This window comes from Myotis nattereri, assembly GCF_964212035.1.
Source record: "Myotis nattereri genome assembly, chromosome: 3".
In the NCBI taxonomy this organism is placed as follows: Eukaryota; Metazoa; Chordata; class Mammalia; order Chiroptera; family Vespertilionidae; genus Myotis; species Myotis nattereri.
The window spans coordinates 106086866-106107987 of record NC_138077.1 but is presented as its reverse complement, the minus strand read 5'-3'; the positions used below and the strand labels follow the sequence as shown (position 1 = coordinate 106107987).

The 21122-nt window shown below is 48.1% G+C and overlaps 1 protein-coding gene across 5 annotated transcripts in view; it reads left to right on the top strand.

Moving 5' to 3' along the window:
* The first annotated feature begins 6757 nt into the window (after positions 1-6757).
* The window catches only part of HPS3 (HPS3 biogenesis of lysosomal organelles complex 2 subunit 1), a 75394-nt gene continuing 61029 nt past the window's right edge, over positions 6758-21122 (top strand). For all 5 annotated transcript variants that reach the window (XR_013995747.1, XR_013995748.1, XM_081087451.1 and 2 more), the window contains exon 1: positions 6758-7080. Coding sequence is in view for 3 of the 5 variants with exons in the window: in XM_081087451.1 (XP_080943577.1) it covers positions 6864-7080 (217 nt within the window). In the remaining 2 variants the exon portion in view is untranslated. The remainder of the gene's footprint in view (positions 7081-21122) is intronic.

The window sequence follows — 21122 nt, the reverse complement described above, 5'->3', positions numbered from 1 at the left end:
AATCCCTAGGTGCAGCCCCTGGTCGGGCTCAGAGCAGGGCTGATTGGGGAGTTGGGGCACTGCCCCTGTCATGCACAGAGCAGGGCGGATTGGGAGGTTGTGATGCCACCCTCAGTCACACTCAGGGTAGGGCCGATTTGGGGGTTGGGGCACCGCCCCCGTCACACTCAAGGCAGGGTCGATGGGGAGGTTGCGGCACCACCCCCTGTCACACACAGAGCAGGGCCAATCAGGGCGGTTGGGGCTCCGTACCCTGTCACACACAGAGCAGGGTCAATAAGGGGGTTGGGGAGCTCCCCCCTGTCACTCACAGAGCAGGGCCCATCCGGGGGTTGGGGAGCTCCCCCCATCACTCACAGAGTAGGACCGATAGGGGAGTTGGGGCACCGCCCCCTGTCACACACAGAGCAGGGCAGATCAGGGGGTTGGGGCGCCGCCCTCTATCACCCACAGAGCAGGGCCGATCAAGGGGTTGGGGTGCTGCCACTATCACACTCAGGGCAGGGCCGGTGGGGAGGTTATGGCTCTACCCCATCACACACAGAGCAGGGCCCGTCAGGGGGAGGTTGGGGCGCCGCCCTCTATCACCCACAGAGCAGGGCCGATCAGGGGGTTGGGTGCCGCCACTCTCACACTCAGGGCAGGGCCAATGGGGAGGTTATGGCTCCACCCCAGCCGTGGGCAAACTATGGCCCGTGGGCCGGATCCGGCCTGTTTGAAATGAGTAAAACTAAAAAAAAAAAAAGACCGTACCCTTTTATGTAATGATGTTTACTTTGAATTTATATTAGTTCACACAAACACTCCATCCATGCTTTTGTTCCGGCCCTCCGGTCCAGTTTAAGAACCCATTGTGGCCCTCAAGTCAAAAAGTTTGCCCACCCCTGCTCTACCCCGTCACACACAGAGCAGGGCCCGTGGGGGGGGGGGAGGGTGTTGGGGCGCCACACCCTGTCACACACAGAGCCGCAGGGCGATCAGGGGGTTGGGGAGCTCCCCCCTATCAGGCACAGAGCAGGGCTGATCAGGGGGTTGGGGCGCCTTCCCCTGTCACGAACAGAGCAGGGCGGATAGGGAGGTTGTGGCCCCGCCCCCTGTCACACACAGAGCTGCAGGGCGATCAGGGGGTTTGGGCGTTGCCCCCTGTCACACTGATCCCGGTGCCGGGAGGCCTCTCGGCTCCGCCGATCCTGGTGCTGGGAGGCATATTACCCTTTTACTATATAGGATAGAGGCCTGGTGCACGGGTGGGGGCCTGCTGGTTTGCCCTGAAGGGTGTCCTGATTCAGGGTGGGGGTCCCGCTTGGGTGCCTTGCCAGCCTGGAAGAGGGGGTGATGGCTGTTTGCAGCTGGTCACACACCGTTTAGGGTGGGGGTCCCCACTGGGGTGCCTCGCCAGTCTGGGTGAGGGGCTGAGGGCTGTTTTCAGGCTGGTGGGTGACTGAAGCTCCCAACCGCTCCTTTTTTTCTTTCTTTTTTTTTATTCTGAGCCAGTTTTAGCTCTGGTTCCAGCTCTGAGGCCTCTGCTACTGAAAGTAGGTATCTGGTTTGTTTGGGTTCTATAATCGAAACTCTGCATCAACTCTAGCTCTGAGATCCCGGCTCGCTGAAAGCAGGTTTCTGGGGTTTTGTTTAGCTTCTATATGTGTAACAATGTTTCAAACTGCAAGCTCAGAGGCCGGCAAGGCAGGCGGGGAACGTTGGAGTCCTCCATCACTGAAGCAAGCAAGCCTCATGTTAGTTTCAAGCTGCCTGGCTGCCGGCCGCCATCTTGGCTCGCAGTTAATTTGCATATCGCCCTGATTAGCCAATGGGAAGGGCAGCGGACGTACGGCTAATTACCATGGTTCTCTTTTATTAGATAGGACTAGAGGCCTGTTGCACGAAGAGATTCGTGCAATAGGCCTTTCTTTCCCCTGGTTGCTGCCACCGGTCTGGCACCCGGGGCCCTGGCCTTTGTTCTGGCCGAGTTCTGGAAATGCCAGGCCTTGCTGCTCCGCCGGCCCTGGGGCCGTGAGGCCTTGCTGCTCCGCTGGCTTCGGGGCCGTCAGGCTTTGCTCCACCGCTTGTAGCCTTTGTATGAAAATAACCACCAACAAAGATCTTAATTTGCATATCGTGCTGATTAGCCAATGGGAGGTGTAGCTAAGGTATAGTCAATTACCATGTTTGTCTATTATTAGATAGAACTAGAGGCCAGGTGCACAAAATTCATGCATGGCGGGGGTGTCCCTCAGCCCGGCCTGCACCCTCTCCAATCTTGAACCCCTTGGGGGGTATCCGACTGCCTAAACTGGCAGTTGGACATCCCTCTCACAATCCGGGACCACTGGCTCCTAACCACTCACCTGCCTGCCTGCCTGATTGCCCCTAACTACTTCTGCCTGCCAGCCGGATCACTCACAACTGTCCTCCCCTGCCAGCCCAATCGCCCCCAACTGCCCTCCCCTGCTGACCCGATCACCCCTAACTGCCCACCCCTGCTGCAACCCGTCTCCTCCGCGCAAGATGGCAGAGACGCCGGGACCAGCCTCCTCTGCACTGTGTGGAGCCACAGGAACCTCAGGCCTCACCGTGCGGAATGGCTGCTGGGCCCTGCCTCCGCGGTGTGTGCGGTCATATTGTGACGATATCGCGCACGAGGGAATGTGGACCACCTAGGCTTTTATTAGTATAGAGGACTAGAGGCCTGGTGCATGAAATTCATGCATGGGGCCGGGGGGAGGGGGAGTCCCTCAGCCCGGCCTGCACCCTCTCCAATACAGGACACCCCTCTTGCAATCCAGAACTGCTGGCTCCTAACTGCTCGCCTGCCTGCCTACCTGCCTGCCAGATTGCCCCTAACCACCTCTGCCTGCAGGCCTGATTGCCCCCTAACTGCCCTCCCCTGTCGGCCTGATCACCTCTAACTGCCTCTGCCTTGGCCCCCACCACTGTGACTTGGTCTGGAAGGATGTCCAGAAGATGTCCTGTCTAATTAGCATATTACCCTTTTATTAATAGAGAAGATGTGTAGTGGTTTTAATGTTGGTTGACTTGCATTCCTGTGATTAATGATGGCACCCAGGTATTGGAATCCTAATGCCAAATGTGATGGTGTTAGAAGGTGGGCCATTGGGAGATGATTAGGACATGAGTGGAGCCCTCATGATGGGATTAGTGATTTTATTTAAAAAAAACAAACACCTAGAGCTCCCTACCTGCTTCCAGTAAGTGAGGACACAGCAAGAAGTCAGCATTTTGCAATCCTGAAAAGGAGCCTCATCCAACTCTGCTGGTAACTTGATTTGGGACTTCCCAGCCCAGAACTGTGCAAAATAAATTTCTGCGGTTTATAATATGCCCAGTCTGTGGTATTGTACTGTAGCAGCCCAAATGGATTAAGACAGTGGCCATCTGAAAGCCAATGGAGAAATCAGACCTGTGAACACCTTTATTGATATTGAATTTCTTGCTTTCAGAACTGTGAAAAATAAATTTCTGTTGTCTAAACCATCCAGTCTGTGGTATTTTGTGATGGCTGCCTTAGCAGACTAACACTGTTACCCCTGCATTTGTAACAGGAATGCAAGTGGGCAGCCCTGCTCACAGCTTCTGACAAAAATGGAAACTAGGCATTTCTCCCACATTTCCAGCAAGTGAGGACACAGCAAGAAATCAGGAAATTGACTGACTAGCATGACTATTTCCTAAGAATCTTAGATAAGCCAGTGGTAGGGACCCTTCTAGTAAGGGAGAGGTAGCTATCTCCAGAAGGGATTGGGGTTCCAAGCTTTGAGCAATATTAACCTCTTTCTCCAAAACACATTTTTATGCAGGTGAAATTACCATGAAATTGTACTTTTAGTTTTGAAATTTTATTTTATTACAGAAATTGTAATTTTCAGCCTTGAATGAGAAAATTAATCAAAAAAGGACAATATGGCAGATACTGGAGAAGGGAAAGGGATATTCATGAGTATGGTATCTAAAACATGAATTATGGGCAGCTAGGCTGGTTGTTTTCTATAGCAGCCTTCTATGAGTTTTCAGCCCTCTATGGTTGACAGAGCAACCTGCTTGTCCACATCTCTGCCTCACTGATTTGATGAGCCTGTTGTCTCCTGGAGTCCCTGTTGATTGAGTGAAGAAAAGAAGAATATTACTTAGGGGTACTTTATTCCTCTGGAGGACATAGGAAATAGAGGCAGGGTTTAACTTCAATGCAGTTGCACTTGCTTTGTAAATTCTTGGAAGAAAGTGCTCATGAGGGGGCTGAACTAGAAACTGACTGAAGGAATTTTTGCTCTTTCTTTCCAGTTGTGTCCCTGCGTGTCAAAAACAACATCCCTCAATCAATACTTAAATACAGATTTTCTGGATGAATTGGAAAGAGTAGCCACAACACCTGCTTCATCTAAATCTGTAAAAGAAAAAAAAAAGGGCCGGGGGGGGGGGGGGTTGTAGTGTGTTCTCTCTCCTGGGAGCACGCCTGCACCTTTCCCTTTCCCCTCTCCCTCCCCCACGAGTGTGCATCTCATAAACTCTAAGAAACTCTAAGAGAATTACAACCAGGGAAGTAATGGGCAGTGGCAGCTCATCCCAGGCTCACCCCCTGATTCTGTCTCCAAGGTCCCTGGGGTTTCTCTTTTTAATTGATTTTTCAGTGAGGCAATAGCAACCCCATCTTGGCTCACTTGTGTCACTGTGATTTTTATTTCTCAGTGAGTCCTCTCTGTCCTGCTTAGTCTCTCCCCTGTTGCTTCTTCAGTCCTAAGCCCTTCCTTGTTTCACTGTTCCCAGCTTTAATAAACATACTCTCAAAAGCACCTAAACTGGTGCTGTGAAATCTTTCCTCCACAAAGTCAAGAATTCACACACTACCAGCTGGCCCAAAGCAGACCCACTCAGGGCCAGGTCCCTGTCTGAATAACAAACGTAGGAGTAATTTTTCCATGCTTATTGTGTTCTTGCTGTCTGCACTTGGAACTATGGAGTCATTTGTAGGAGGGACTGGGTATATCCTCTTTGTGTTGATAAAAAAGAGACAACAGCCCGGCCAGTATGGTTCAGTGGTTGAGCGTAGACCTATGAACCAGGAGGTCACAGTCTGATTCCTGGTCAGGCCACAAGACCGGGTTGCAGGCTTGATTCCCAGACAATCAATCATACTCTCTCATCACTGATGTTTCTATCTCTCTCTTCTCTCCCTAGAACAGTGGTTCTCAACCTGTGGGTTGCAACCCCTTTGGGGGTCGAACGACTCTTTCACAGGGGTCGCATAAATACCTCCTGCATATCAGACATTTACATTACGATTCATAACAGTAGCAAAATTACAGTTATGAAGTAGCAACAAAAATAATTTTATGGGTGGGGGTCACCATAACATGAGGAACTGTATTAAAGGGTCGCGGTATTAGGAAGGTTGAGAACCACTGCTCTAGAACCTCTCTGAAATCAATATATAAAATATATTTTTTAAAAAGAGAGACAACAGACCCACAATGGAGTCATTTGTGCTAAGCTCCACACATCACCAAATGGAGACTTAATTTCTAACTTAAGACAGCCTTCTCCAGAAGTGAAATCATAAACAGTTAATCTGGAATTACATGATGGGCACTAGTGAGGTCATCTGCCTGATAGATTCCTGCCATCCCCTAAAGAAAGGTGACCTTGCCACAAGCAACCAGCTCTTTGCTTGTATAACTTTCTGTCCCACCCACTTCTGCCTATAAAAGTCTATCATTTTGTACAGCTTGTTGGAGATCCTTTCTATTTGCTAGATGGGATGCTGCCCAATTCGTGAATCATTGAATAAAGCCAGTAAGATCTTTAAAATTCACTCGGTTGAATTTTGTTTTTTAACAGTGTCCTCTGCCACCTTAAAAGGTAGCAGAGCATGCCACCCAAAACTAGGCCTCTTGGCCTAAGGATTATTTTGAGAAACAGCAGATACAACAGAAGTTCTGAAAACAGAGAAGTCACTCTTCTATAGGGACATCTGTCTTTAGAAAGGAAATCTCCCCGTGTAAGGTGTCTCCCTCTCTTCACCAGGAAGAAAAGGACCAGTCTAACTCACCAGGACTTCTCAATGGGGCGGAAGAGACTTACAGCTGCATAACCACCTTACCCTCTTGTATGTAGGATTACAACTAAAGACTCCACGTTTGAGATGCTAGGAATAGATACAGATTACCGGATAGTTTTAGGACTGAGAGCCAGTGGATTTCTGGCCCTTACTCCTTTTTTCTGTTCTCTGCGGCTCAAACTAACCTGTCAAATACCTGGAGTTCACTAGATGATGTCCACAGATTCTTTCATTCCACAAACTTGTTTGTTTTTGCCAAGCACGTTCTAGGCATCGTTCTTTCCAACTAAACCATTCTAGAATTTAAAGTATTCCTGAGCAGCTCCTCCTGTATTTAGTAGCGAGTGGCGCTGTGTGCACCTCGCTTCAGTTATTGCAGCCCTACACTCCAGAGGCTCAAGGCTGGGGATGGGGTGGGGGACATCAGTGATGCCCCTTAATCAAGTAGGAAATAGTACATGAGAGCAGATGACTTAATGTGAAAACGTATTCCAGGGCCTAAAGGCTCTCCTGGCCCAAAGCGGTAACGTGAAAAGACGAAGTGACACTGGCCCTCGGCCTTGGCTGCCGGGGCTGGGGCGGAGCTGGGCGGGCGCGCGGCGGTGACCACCCTCCCAGCCTCAGCTCCGCCCCGCCCCGCCCCGCAGCGGCCACTTTAAGAACCGGAGCCGAGGGCGGGCGGCTGGCGCTCACGTGACGCGGCAATTCCTCTCACTCACGGAAGTGGTCCTGCCCCTGCGGCCGGCGCGGGGTCCCCGGGCGCCGGGACTGGCTCGCTGCCGTGGCCGGGATGGTGCAGTTGTATAATCTGCACCCATTCGGGTCGCAGCAGGTGGTGCCCTGCAAGCTGGAGCCCGAAAGGTTCTGCGGCGGGGGCCCCGACGCGCTGTTCGTGGCAGCGGGATGCAAGGTGGAGGCGTTCGCCGTGGCCGGACAGGAGCTGTGCCAGCCGAGGTGCGCCTTCTCCACGCTGGGCCGGGTGCTGCGCCTGGTCTACAGCGAGGCCGGTGAGTAACGATGGGGCCGTAGCGCGTTGGGGCCTCCGTCAGCAGACCGAGCGTCCGGATGCCGGCCTGGGAGGGAAAAGGTCTTCGTGCTTCCGGGAACTTGCCGGAAGGTCTGAGGTAGTGGGGCGGCTGCTGACTGAAAATAGCTGAGCTGTGCTGTTGTTCTGGCAACGACTGGTGAGAGCCTGCTTTTAGAGGGCGGGGGATGCTGACTGCTCCTCCTCATCTTATACCCTAGTCCAGTGGTCGGCAAACTCATTAGTCAACAGAGCCAAATATCAACAGTACAACGATTGAAATTTCTTTTGAGAGCCAAATTTTTTAAACTTAAACTATATAGGTAGGTACATTGTTATTAACTTAATTAGGGTACTCCTAAGCTGGCCTTTGCTAAAAACGTCCTCAATCTGATTGAGGTATGTTCACTGAGGTCGACCCCTTCCAACTCTCCCATCCACACTCGTCTTGTATACTTGTTTCCTCTATCTCCTTTTGTTCATCCTCTCTATATGTCCAAACCATCTCAACATACCTTTCTCAATCCTTGACACTACATCTTCTTTCACTCCACAACATTCCCTAAAATTAACTTAATAAACTTTACTTTTGTCACCCTTGCACGATTTGCGGACGCTTCTGGCATTAACCACTGCACAATGAGACTGCTGACTGGCTCACTCAACTCCTGCATGAATCTCGTGCACCTCTCCCGCGCCCTGTCTCCCATCGCCCAACTGACTGACACCCCTCCCCCCCACTTCTTCTAAAGCCACTTCTTCAAAATAGACTCGCCCAGGCCGAAAACCGACTTCTGCGCATGGGCCACGAAGTTTCAATCGCACTGTACGTGTGTGGCCGCAAGTGGTATTTTGTGGAAGAGCCACACTCAAGGGGCCAAAGAGCCGCATGTGGTTTGCGAGCCACGGTTTGCCGACCACTAACCTAGTCAGATGCCCTAGTCCAGGGGTCCTCAAACTTTTTAAACAGGGGGCCAGTTCACTGTCCTTCTGACCGTTGGAGGGCCAGACTATAGTTAAAAAAAACAACTATGAACAAATTCCTATGCACACTGCACATATCTTATTTTGAAGTAAAAAAACAAAACGGGAACAAATACAATATTTGTATTTGCATGTGGCCCGCGGGCCGTAGTTTTAGGACCCCTGCCCTAGTCAGTAAAGCCTGTGGTTGGGTAACTGGGTTCCACTCACTGTAAGAAACCCAGACACTTAAAAAAATAACAAAACAAACACATACATTTCAAACACAGACAAAAGTAGGGAGAATAGTAACCTGAGACCCCAGGTACTCCCAGCTTCAACAGTTAGGCCAACTCATGGCAAGCCCTGTTACACCTATACCTATATCCACTGTCGATTTTTGAAAGCTCACATTGTATGATGATTTTAAAATCTATATATGTGGAACTCCCCTGCTGGAAGCTGGTCCATCCTTGCTGCTTGACACAGTCGCTGTAGGGAAGAAACATCTGCACAGCAAGTGTTTCAAGGGACCTGGCCAATATGGCATACTGTTCTTAATGTTTACTCCCCTACTTAGCGCTATGTGTTTTAACCAAGGTCACCTCTCCGAGAAAGGTTGTTTCCCCAGGTGGGGATTTTTCCCTGGAGTTGGGGATTAACAGGACTAAGGAAGGGAATAAATCAGTAAAACCCCTTAACTAAGTGCCAGGTGGGTAGTTAATCACTTTAACTACGAACAATCATGCTTAAGCTACATAATCTTTATTTAGGATACTCTCCTTCAGTTACTTCCTTGTAGCTTAACAGAACAATAGAGTAGTAACCTTGGAATGGAGATAACAAATGCCCTAACCTTTGGAATAGAATGAATAGGATTAAAATCAACTGGTATAAATACAGATATAACAGGAGAATAAAGACAGAACCTGGCTGGAGAACCTAACTACAGAACCTGGCTAGGCTGCTGATCAACTGAACACTGTCCGTGTCATTTCTTCTTTGCTGACTTCGTCCACACCTTTGGGAACCCTTGGACCTGCTGGGGTTGGACCCCAACACTCCCCTCTTTGAACGCCCATCCATCCCCACACTCCTACCCTGTCCCCAACCCCACCCCTGCCTCCAAACAGCTTAGCAGCATCCACTATTATTTTTCCACCAGAAAATTGAAGTGTACCAAGGGGGCACTGTGTGTGTGTATATATCCCTATTTTAGAAAACTCCAATATTTAATAATAGGTACTTAAGATTGCAAAAGGATTCACCATAGGATTTTAAAAAACTGTCTAAAAAATACACTTAAAATTCGATTCCTCCTTTTCCAGAGGGGTGTAAAGGTGTAAATATTAGTATTACAGTGGAACCACTTCCGTTATTAATGAAGTGCAGAGCATCTAGTCCAGGGATGGGCAAACTTTTTGACTCGAGGGCCACAATGGGTTCTTAAACTGGACTGGAGGGCCGGAACAAAAGCATGGATGGAGTGTTTGTGTGAACTAATATAAATTCAAAGTAAACATTATTACATAAAAGGGTACGGTCTTTTTTTTTTTTTAGTTTTACTCATTTCAAACAGGCCGGATCCGGCCCGCGGGCCGTAGTTTCCCAACGGCTGATCTAGTCCCTTCTCTGTCTGCAGGTGGGAGTTCATTGAAACTTTTGGATCTCAGTTTCAGTTAAAAAAAATAAATCAATAGATCAGTGATTTCCAGGCACTGGGATTTTGTGGATCAGTAAAAAACTGTGAGGCTGCCATACATAGTATCTGTTCATTTTATCAACTAAATATATATATATTTAAAAATGAAGAGTCCTTATATTTACAAAAGTAAAAACAGCCCCAAATGTTGGATGTCTTTGCTTTATGATCAACTTACTACACTGTAATTAGTTTTTCTTTTTGACTAGTGAAGACATCAACAGGGGCCTGCAGTGGTTCACGGACCTGTTTGAACATTTTTAGATCTGTAAGTTCTCTTTTAGCAGAAGATTCTGATTTAGGTATTTCTTATGAAATCAGTTTCAGTCGTTTCACAATATTGGTAGTTTTTCTCACCCAACCCCCTTTTAGGCACAGGAGTTCTCACCTGAAGAGCTCTACTGAGAGCCAAATTCACCAGTTTCAACTTACTGTGTGTGTGTGTGTGTGTGTGTGTGTGTGTGAGAGAGAGAGAGAGAGAGAGAGAGGAAAGCAATACACTGTTTACATTATTTGCTCCATTCTTCCAAATGGACATTTATTCTAGAATTGAAAGTGGCAGGCATTTTATAAACTTTAAACTTTCTTGACTGTCAGTAGTGGTGATTCTAAGGATCCTTGGCACATAAGAATTACCTGGAGGAAGCTTTAAAAAAGCTTTAATATAAGAAACATTCAAACCTGTAAAGAACTTTATGAGTTTATTTGAGCCAAACTGTCAACAATTGCTGGGAAGCAGAATCTCAGGTATTGAGATGATGCTCTGGATAATGGTGGTTTTTCACCTTGTTTCATACATTGCAATCAAAGGAGGAGACATAAGTGGGTTACATGAAATCCATTGATGATTGATTAGAGAGGCAGGAGAAATTAAAAGGGGGTTAGGGGAGGAAAACTCTGGGATTGGATAAAAAGTAAAATGATAGACATGCTTTTTTTACTTTTTTTTTAAAATATATTTTTATTGATTTCAGAGAGGAAGGGAGAGGGAGAGATAGAAACATAAGTGATGAGAGAGAATCATGGATCGGCTGCCTCCTGCACGCCCCCTACTAGGGATCGAGCCCACAATCCCTAGCATGTGCCCTTGACCGGAATTGAACCCAGGACCCTTCAGTCCGCAGGCTGATTGTCTATCCACTGAGCCAAACCAGCTAGGACACATGCTTCTTTTACATAGGTAGGTACAGGATAGTTAGTTAACAGTCAACAATTAATGATAACAATAACAATGAGGGAGTTTGTGGACTCCACCTTGGAGCCTTGGCACATTGGTTGTGCCCTGAGGGGTCTGGAAAAAGGGAAGTTACAAGTTACCCTGACATCCCACAGGTATGTTATCTATGTGCAAAAAGACAATAGGCTCAGTAAAAATTGAAGTTGATCTTTGCCAGGGAAGATATTGGCCTAGGACAGTGGTTGGCAAACTGCGGCTTGCAAGCCACATGCGGCTCTTTGGCCCCTTGAGTGTGGCCATGAAGTTTCAATTGCACTGTACGTGTGCGCCCCTACGTGGTATTTTGTGGAAGAGCCACACTCAAGGGGCCGCAGTATGCCGACCACTGGCCTAGGACATGACTACCCACCATAGACTGCTGGGAAGATACCTAGGACAAGACTTTTTAGCATAGACTGCTTTTTAATTAAAGTTTTAATTTCAGACCATCCTTTGTGGTTACTTTATTTATTTTTAAAAATTTTTTCTTTGTGGTTACTTTAGGTTTCTTGAGTTTGCAAGGTTGCCACGCAGGCCTTTCCTGAGCTAGTCAGGTTAGCATGTGGCCCCTTTTTGTCCACAATACCAATGTCTGGACCACAGCCTCGAAAACCAGTGTCAGTTTTCTGAGGTGTGGCCCAGCATTGGGGTAGTGGTAGACTAATATTTAGCCAGGATTGAGAACCACTGACCTAGAGCCATACTGGCTTCTGTAGGCAGTGAGTAGGATGGTGACCTCATTAATGAGGCCTTGAAATCAAAGATGTTTTTATAATCTGGTTGCTGCCTTAAAGGAAGTTCAGGAGTCATGTGGAATGTATTAGCATGGGTTATATGGTTCAGGGGTAACTTTCTGTTCTCGCTTAAACCTCAACCTCTGGGTACAGCTTCTATTAGTCTACACATAGCTAACTCCTAGTTATGCGGCTATCCAGGTAACTTGTCTTCCATGTCTCAGCTTTTACTTTTTGGTGTTCTTTCCTCCCATTCACAGTAAGTTGGACATGAGGGGATTTATGCTCTAAGCACCCAGTGTCTTCCTCTGTAGGCAAATCCCCCATCAAAAACAGAATGAATCTCATATCAGCCATTTATATGGGGTGGACAAAAGTAGGCCTACAGTTTATATGGAAAATACAATCATTAATAATACTAGAATAAGCCGTTTGGTGTACTCATAACTGTAAACCTATGTTTGCCCCATCCTGTGTTTACTGTAAGTGCTTTGCAGGCCTCAAGCAGTAAATAATTTCAGTTTTATTATGTTGTTTTTTAAAATCTCTAATAGGGTGCTATTCTCCTTTCATAAGATTTGGGGGTATAGGGAGAAAGTAGGTAGAAATTTTAAGTCATAAAACATATTTTGATGCATTGTATATTATTTCTGCCTTCTTTTTTAAAAATATGTTTTTATTGATTTTCGAGAGGAAGGGAGAGGGAGATAGAAACGTCAATGATGAGAATCATTGATTAGATGCCTCCTGCATACTCCCTACTGGGGATCAAGCCCACAACCCAGGCATGTGCCCTTGACCAGAATTGAACCCAGGACCCTTCAGTCCACAGGCTGATGCTCTATCCACTGGGCCAAACCGACGAGGACTATTCTGCCTTCTGATGTCAATTTTGTCATTGGAGTGCAGCTTTTTTCTTAACCTGGTATTAGTTTTAACCAGGTTTTTTAATCTTACTAGAGGCCCGATGCATGAAATTCGTGCAAGAGTAGGGCGTCCTTCCCCCAGCTGCTGGCACTGGCTTCCCTCTGGCACCCCGGACCCGGCCTTCCCTTGCAGCCCTGGCTTTGTCTGGAAGGTTGTCCTGTCTAATTAGCATATTATGTTTTTGTTATTATAGATTACATAAAATGAAAAGTTTACTTATTTTTAAAAATCAATGACTCAGCTTAAGAGTAGATGAGAATGATATTTTATTTAAATTTTTTAAAAAATTTTTTTGATTTGAGAGAGACTGAGAGAAAAACATGGATTTGTTGGTCCACTTATTTATGCACTTATTGGTTGCTTCTTGTATGTGCCCTGACTGAAGATCGAACCTGAATCTTTGGGGTATGGGGACGATGCTCTAACCAACTGAGCTATCTGGCCAAGAATGGCTTTTTAATTTACAAATAAAAAATGCCCTGGACTCATGCTGCTTTAAAAAGTTTAGTTCTTTTCTCTTATAAAGGGCTATAGCCTCCACTGAATCCTCTAGATTTATATCTCCTTTCTAACATTTTGAGAGACAACATTATTGGGGAATGAGCATTGACTTTTAAGCTAACCAAATCCAGGTATAACCAGTTAGTTGCCACGATATTTTGAATTTAATTAAAAAAGGTCCGCTGCTTGAGTCTATAGACCCTTATGGCATACAAATGGTTAAGTTGCACCTCCATACTTTGTTGACTGTGTGTTGCCTTAGGCAGGTTACTGAGTTTGTCTGAGCTTCAGATTCCTGAGCAATAAAAGGAGAAGGACATAATATCTTAATGGTCTGCTGTGAGGATTAACTGAAAGAACTCTGAATCTCTGATCTTAAGGCTTATGAGGTAGACAAACTTAGGAAGTTCTAGGTCATCTATACTAATAAAAGGGTAATATGCTAATTAGACTGGATCAACCAGACACCTTCTGGGCGTCCAACTTCCTTCCAGACAAAGCCACGGTGGCGGGGGCCGAGGCAAAGGTGGTTAAGGTCGAGCAGACCAGTAGGAGAGCAAGCAGTTAAGGGCGAGATCAGGCTGGCAAGGGAGAGCAGTTAGGGGGATCAGGCAGGCAGTGGAGAGCAGTTGGGGAGGATCAGGCCAACAGGGGAGGGCAGTTAGGGGATCAGGTTGGCAGGGAGAACAGTTAGGGGGTGATCAGGCTGGCAGGCAGGCGAACAGTTAGGAGTCAGCGGTCCCGGATTGTGAGAGGGATTCCATATTGGAGAGCGTGCAGGCTGGGCTGAGGGACAACCCCCCTTCTGTGCACGAATTTCATGCACCGGGCCTCTGATCATTTATAAAACAAGTTATTGCCGAAACCGGTTTGGCTCAGTGGATAGAGCGTCGGCCTGTGGACTGAAAGGTCCCGGGTTCGATTCCGGTTAGGGGCATGTACCTGGGTTGCGGGCACTTCCCCAGTGGGGGATGTGCAGGAGGCAGCTGATCGATGTTTCTCTCTCATCGATGTTTCTAACTCTCTATCTCTCTCCCTTCCTCTCTGTAAAAAATCAATAAAATATATTAAAACAAACAAACAAACAAAAAAAAAACAAGTTATTGATCTGAAAACATACAAACCAGCATGGGTGCTGTGTACAGTTTGCAGACTATATATAAACAGTTGATATATAGACTTTATTAATGAAATAGGCATATATTTATAGATGCATGAATAAAATTTTATTATAACTAAAAAAATACTGTTAATTTTAAAATTAATTTACTAACTTGAATATGACACCAGGCAAAAAGAGAAAAAATAGACAAATTGGACTTTATCAAAATTAAGAACTGTTGTGCGTCACAGGACACAAAGGATTGAAAAGACAGTCCACAGAGTAGGTGAAAATATTTGTGAAGCATATATCTGATAAGAGATTAATATCCAGAATATTAAAGAATTTCTATAATTCAACAACAGAAAAAACAATTCAAAAGTGGGCAAAGGACTTGACAAGCATTTCCAAATGGTCAACAAACACATGGAAAGATGCTCAACATCACTAATCTTCAAGGAAATGCAAATCAAAGCCACAGTGAGATACCATTTCACACCCATTAGAACCCTATATAATAAAGAGGTAATATGCAAATTGACCGCCATGCCCTCACAAGCACCCACAGTGGGAGCGGGGCCGGCTGCTCTGCCGCTGATGGCAGCTGCCCAGCTGCCCAGGGTCGGCCTGAGGCGCAGGTAACCAGGGCCAGCTGAGGCTTATGCTGCCAGCAGTGGCAGCAGCAGAAGTATGATGGGGGCGTCACCTTCCCCTGATAGCTGGGTCACCTCCCACCCCTGTGGGTTCCTGGACTGTGAGAGGGGGCAGGCCGGGCTGAGGGATCCCCCAACACCCCCCCCCCCCCCCCAACCCCAGTGCACTGGGCCTCTAGTGGCTATTATAAAAAAAGTAGAAAATAACTGTTGGTGAGGATGTAGAGATTTTGGAACCCTTGTGCATTGCTGGTGGGAATATAAAGTGGTATAGAGCTGCTGTGGGAAACAATACGGTGGTTCCTCAAAAAAAAACAATTATGTGATCTAGCAATTTCACTTCTGGGTATAGATACGAAAAATTGAAAATAGGGACTTTTGCAAATATTTGTACACCAATATTCATAATAGCATTTTTCACAAGGGCTAACAGGTGGAAGCAACCCAAATGCCCATCAGTAGATGAAAAGACAGACAAAATGTGGCATATACATGTATTACCCTCATTAATTATAGCATTATTTATAGTAGCCAACACATGGAAAGTCTTCATTGACAGATAAACAAAATGTGGCATATACATATCTTATATAATAAAGAGCTAATATGCTAATTAGACCAGACACAGAATGACCTTCCAGAATGACCAGTGGACGGTCCAGAGCCAGTGAACCTGTACCACCAGGCCAGCCACGGTGGGAGAGTTGGCAGTGCGGGCCTGGTCCCGGTGCCACCCCGTTTCGCAGAGGCGGCGGGAGAGGTGGCATGTGGGCCCAGTCCCAGTGCTGCCCTTTCCGCAGAGGCAATTGGATGGGGCACGACTGCGGCTCCTCAACCTTCCACAGCCCCTCCCCTGACTGGCCTGGCCCCTGGCCGGCCCCCCCAACCAGTGGGCAGGGGGCGGGGCCAGCACTAAGGAGCAGCGAGCCTGGCTTTTGGTTGAGTGGGGCTCCACCCCCCCCCCCCCCCCCCAGCTCAGCCAGAAGCTGGGCTCATGGCTGGCAAGCACAGCGGCAGTGGTGGAAGCCTCTCACACCTCCGCGGCAAGTGGGCAGTAAGGAGCCCAGGAGGGGTTCTGGACTGTGAGAGCCCCAGACTGCGAGAGGGATATCTGAGTGCTGGCGAATTTCATGCACCGGGCCTCTAATCTATATATATAAAAGGCTAATATGCTAAGTATCCTTCCCACTGTCTGATCGGTTGCTATGATGCGCGCTGACAACCAGGGAGCTCAACACAGGAACTGCTGTAACATGCACAGAGAAATGGCACCGTGAACCGGGCACTGACAAAGCAACACTTGGCTTCCCCCAACTGGGACAGAGGCCCTGCCACCATCCCGGAACGACAGCCCACCAAATCGCAGCTGATGCTGCCATGGCGCAAAATGTGGCCCACAGCCCTGCCCAATCTGCAAATGGTGGCTGTGGGCGCCTGGTAATGACATCATGTTTTTGTTGACATTCTGAAGCCTAAATTTTGGACAGAATATGTCTGAAAACCAACTATTGCCACAACGTACCTCTGAAGCCAAAAGAAAGTGACGTCGTCAACAGAATATGTCTGAAGAACTGTTATCTACAAGTACTATCAATACTGGTAGGAACTGCCTTCATAGCGAAAATGAGGAAAATGAGGATGCAGTTATCGAACACAGTTGTGGTGGAATGACTGTTACCTGTCAACTTTTCCTATTCCTAAATTTCTTCAATGAAAAACCATCTGATGGAAAATTTGCTCGATGTTGTAGCAAAGGCAAAGTTTGTCTAAATGATATAAATTTACCAGAATACCTGGCATATTTTAAAAAAAATGATAAACGATTCTGACAGTAAAAATTTCATGGAAAATATTTGTTGTTATATCATGTTGTTATTGTTTATTTATTAATCAATTTATATATTATTTTCATGTACATTTTACTAATTTTCTTTCATCTCTGACACTTCTATTATAGAGAAAGGGTGAATAGTGATATTAAAATATTTCTTCTAATTAATGTCCTTTTAGTGTGCATGAATTCGTGCACTGCGCCACTAGTAATAGGATATTATTTAGCTTTAAAAGGGAATGAAAATCTGACACATGCTGCAACACAAATGAACCTGGAAGACATTGTGGTGAAGTAAGCCAGACACAAAGGACAAATATTGTATGATTCAGTTAATATGAGGTACCCAGGGTTGTTAAATTCATAGAGACAGAAGGTAGAATGGTGTTTGCAAGAGTTGGGGTTGAGGTCAGGGGAGGAATGGGGAGTTTAATACAGAATTTTGGGGAAGGTGAAAAAGGTCTTTAGAAGGATGGTTGTGACAGTTGTACAACAATTGAATGTACTTAATGCCATTGAATTGTACACTTACAAATGATGAAAATGGTAAATTTTGTTATGGGTATTTTATCACAATAATTTTAAAAAATATTTAATAAGGGACTTATTGGAAGATGGAGGCTACAGGCATATTTTAAAAACATATAAACATAGTCCTAGCCAGTTTGGCTCAGTGGATAGAGCGTTGGCCTGTGGACTGAAGGGTACCGTGTTCAACCTTGGTTGCAGGCTTGATCCCAGCCCCTGGTCAGGGGCAGGGGGAGCATGCAGGAGGCAACCAATTCATGTGTCTCTCACATTAATGTTTCTCTCTGTCTCTCCCCCTCCTTTTCACTCTCTCTCTCTCTAAAAAAATAAAATAAAATAAATGAATGAATAAATAAATAGAAAAATATCCTCGGTTGAGGATTAACCAAAAAAAAAAAAAAATGTGTGTGTGTATAAATTTTTTTTTAGTATTATGCTAAGCAAAATAAGCCAATCTGGAAACATTAAAACATGCAACAGAATGATGTATTTTAGGAGGGGAGGGGAGTATGGGAAGAATCTAAACAAAGAACTTAAATGAATACTAGAGGCCCGGTGCACAGATTCGTACACCGTTGGGGTCCCTCGGTCTGACCTGTGCCCTCTTGCAATCCAGGACCCATTGGGGGATGTTGGAGAGCCCGTTTCAGCTCGATTCCCACAGGCCAGGCCAAGGGACCTCAACCATGCACTGGGCCGGTTTCGGCCTGATCCCCACAAACGCCAGGCTGAGGGACCCCACTGGTGCACAAATCTGTGCAATGGGCCTCTAATATGCATATAAGATCTTTGGCAAATCTCTTACCAACCTCCCCCTACCCGCTTTCCTCTGAGATTCATCAGTCTATTCCATGTTTCCATGCCTGTGCATTGAGCATCTGCCCCCCTGGTGGTTAGTGTGCGTCATAGCTACTGGCCCGTCGGCCGGTCGCTTAGGATTTTATATATATAGACTAGAGGCCCGGTGCACAAAATTCGTGCACAGGGGTGGGGGCCCCTAAGCCCAACTTGCACCTCTCCAATCCGGGATCCCTCTCGTAATCCGGAACCACTGGCTCCTCACCGCCTCTGCCTGCCTGCCTGGTGCCCCTAAGTGTTCCCCTGCTGGCCTGATCGCCCATAACTGATCCCCTGCTGGCCTGATCACCCCTAACTGCCTAACTGCTCTCCCCTGCCCGTATGATCCCCCTAACTGCTCTTCCCTGCCAGCCCGATCCCCCTAACTGCTCTCCCTTGCTGGCCTGATCACCCCTAACTCTCTCCCCTGCTGGCCTGATCCCCCTAACTGCTCTCCCCAACCAGCCTGATCCCCCTAACTGCTCTCCCCTGCTAGCCTGATCCCCCTAACGGCCTAACTGCTCTCCCTTGCTGCCCTGATCCCCCTAACTGCCTAACTGCTTTTCCCTGCCAGCCTGATCCCCCTAACTGCTCTTTCCTGCCAGCCTGATCCCTCTAACTGTACTCCTCTGCCTGCCTGATCTCCCTAACTGCTCTCCCCTGCCAGCCTTATCCCCCTAACTGCCTAACTGCCACCTTCTCCCTTCTGCCTTCTTGCATGTCTCCGGACTTCTCCTTCTCATACGGCGCTGGCCTTCTCCCTTCTGCCTTCTCCTGCGGCACCTTCTCCTGTGGCCTCTGCAAAAAGGACTGTGGCACTGGACCGGCCCTCACAGCTGCTACGGCTGCCGGCCCTCAGCCCTTGTAGCCACTGTGGCTTTGTTTGGAAGGATGTCTGGAAAGACGTCAGGTCTAATTAGCATATTAATCTTTTATTAGTATAGAATAGAGGCCTGGTGCCCAAAAATTTGTGCACTCGGGGCGGGGGGTCCCTCAGCCCGGCCTGTGCCGTCTCTGTCTGGGACCCCTCGGGGGATGACCACCTGCTGGCTTAGGCCCGCTCCCAGGGGGATTGGGCCTAAACTGGCAGTCAGACATCCCTCTGGCAGCCCGGGAGCCCTTGTGGGATGCCCACTTGCCAGTGGGGAACAGGCCTAAGCTGTAGTCGGACATCCTTAGCGCTGCTGAGGAGGCAGGAGAGGCTCCCACCACCACTGCTGTACTGGCAACCATCAGCCTGGCTTGTGGCTGAGCAGAGCTTCCCCTGTGGGAGTGCACTGACCACCAGGGGGCAGCTCCTGCATTGAGCATCTGCCCCCTGTTGGTCAGTGTGTGTCATAGTGACCAGTCATTCCCAGTCATTCTGCTGTTTGGGTCAATTTGCATATTACCCTTTTATTATATAGGATAGAGGCCTGGTGCATGGGTGGGGGCCGGCTGATTTGCCCTGAAGGGTGTCCTGGATCAGGGTGGGGGTCCCACTGGGGTGCCTGGCCAGCCTGGGTGAGGGGCTGAGGGGTCGTTTTCAGACTGGCCACAGCCCCTTCAGCGTGGGAGTCCTCACTGGGGTGCCTGGCCAGCCTGGGTGAGGGGCTGATGGCTGTTTGCAGGCTGGCTGTGGCCCCCAGCCACCCAAGCCCCCAGTGGAGGCTGGCTGGAAGCAGATATCTGGGTTTGTTTATCTTCTATAATTGAAATTTTGTTGCCTTGAGTGGAGCTCAGAGCCAGCCAGGGCCTGTGGGAAGCTTGGCTTCCTCCATCGCCGGGGCAACCAAGCCTTTTGCTTGCTCCAGCTCCGTGGCTTCCGGCCACCATCTTGGTTGGGGTAATTTGCATATAGTCATTCTGATTGGCCGGTGGGCGTGGCTTGGGCCATAGAGAAGGTACGGTCAATTTGCATGTTTCTCTTTTATTAGATTGGACTAAAATTTGTGCAATGGGGTGGGGGGGAAAGGGGCCTCTTGTCTGGCCTTCACCCTCTCCATTCTGAGACCACTCAGGGAATGTCCAACTGCCTGTTTGTGCCCACACTTTTAACAGATAACAGCTCCATTGTTGTTTCTTTCTTATGCTTAAAACCATTGGAATTAGTAGGTATTCAAAGTGTGTATACATTTTGGGGGGACACCCTGTATATCTCTAGTCAGTGGTGAAAGAAACCAACAGCAGATTTGGAACCCCCAGACAGGGAACCTCGCTCACTCCCCACGTCTCCCCACTTCACTTTCCACCTTCGTGGACAGCAGGAGAATCAACGTTTTCTCTCATTAATTCGGAAAAGCACGTCCTGTCACCCGCTGCCCGGCAGGAGTGTGCTAGGCCCCAAGCAAGCGAGGCTCAGTCAGTGCTGCCTTCGCTCATGGGTGCTGGCACCCAAAGTGTACATTCCTCCTCTACAGTCACCCCGACTATCCCACTATTTCACTAAGAGGACGGAATTCCTCTCCGCCTCTGGGTTCTTGATCTTGAACACTGACCGAAGGCACCTCAGTGATGGCTGCCCGCGCCCACCAGGTGTGTCTTTCTGCACCTGCTCGTGCCTCAGCACCTGCATTAACCCCTCAGAGGTGATCTCGTAGCTGCACTGGCCTCCGTGGGAACAGGGCATCGCCACTCCGCCCTCTTACTGTCATCTCACAGGCGCCCACCCTCAGCACCCAGAACACCCAGACACACTCCAAAGGACGTGAGCGCATCAGAGGGGATGTGTGCACATCCTGTGGGCGTGTTAGGCATGCCGGGTTGATGGAAGTGCGGTGGAGAGGCAGGGGGAACTTATGCACTCCTTGGTTTGCAACTGTTGCAGGCGCGTGAGGGTGACAGTGTGCTGGGGGATGTTCGCACACCAGGGAGGGATGTGCACACCGGAGGCCTCTGGCTTGCAGATCCGCAAACTCCTGTGGTGCGGCCAGGAGGACGTCAGTCTGGCCCACCACGGTGGTTGTCCCTGCGATCTTGCACCTTCTGGGCCAGGAGGCGGATCTTGCGCAGCCACTCCTGGGCACTGATGGCCTGCAGGTGCTACTTCAGC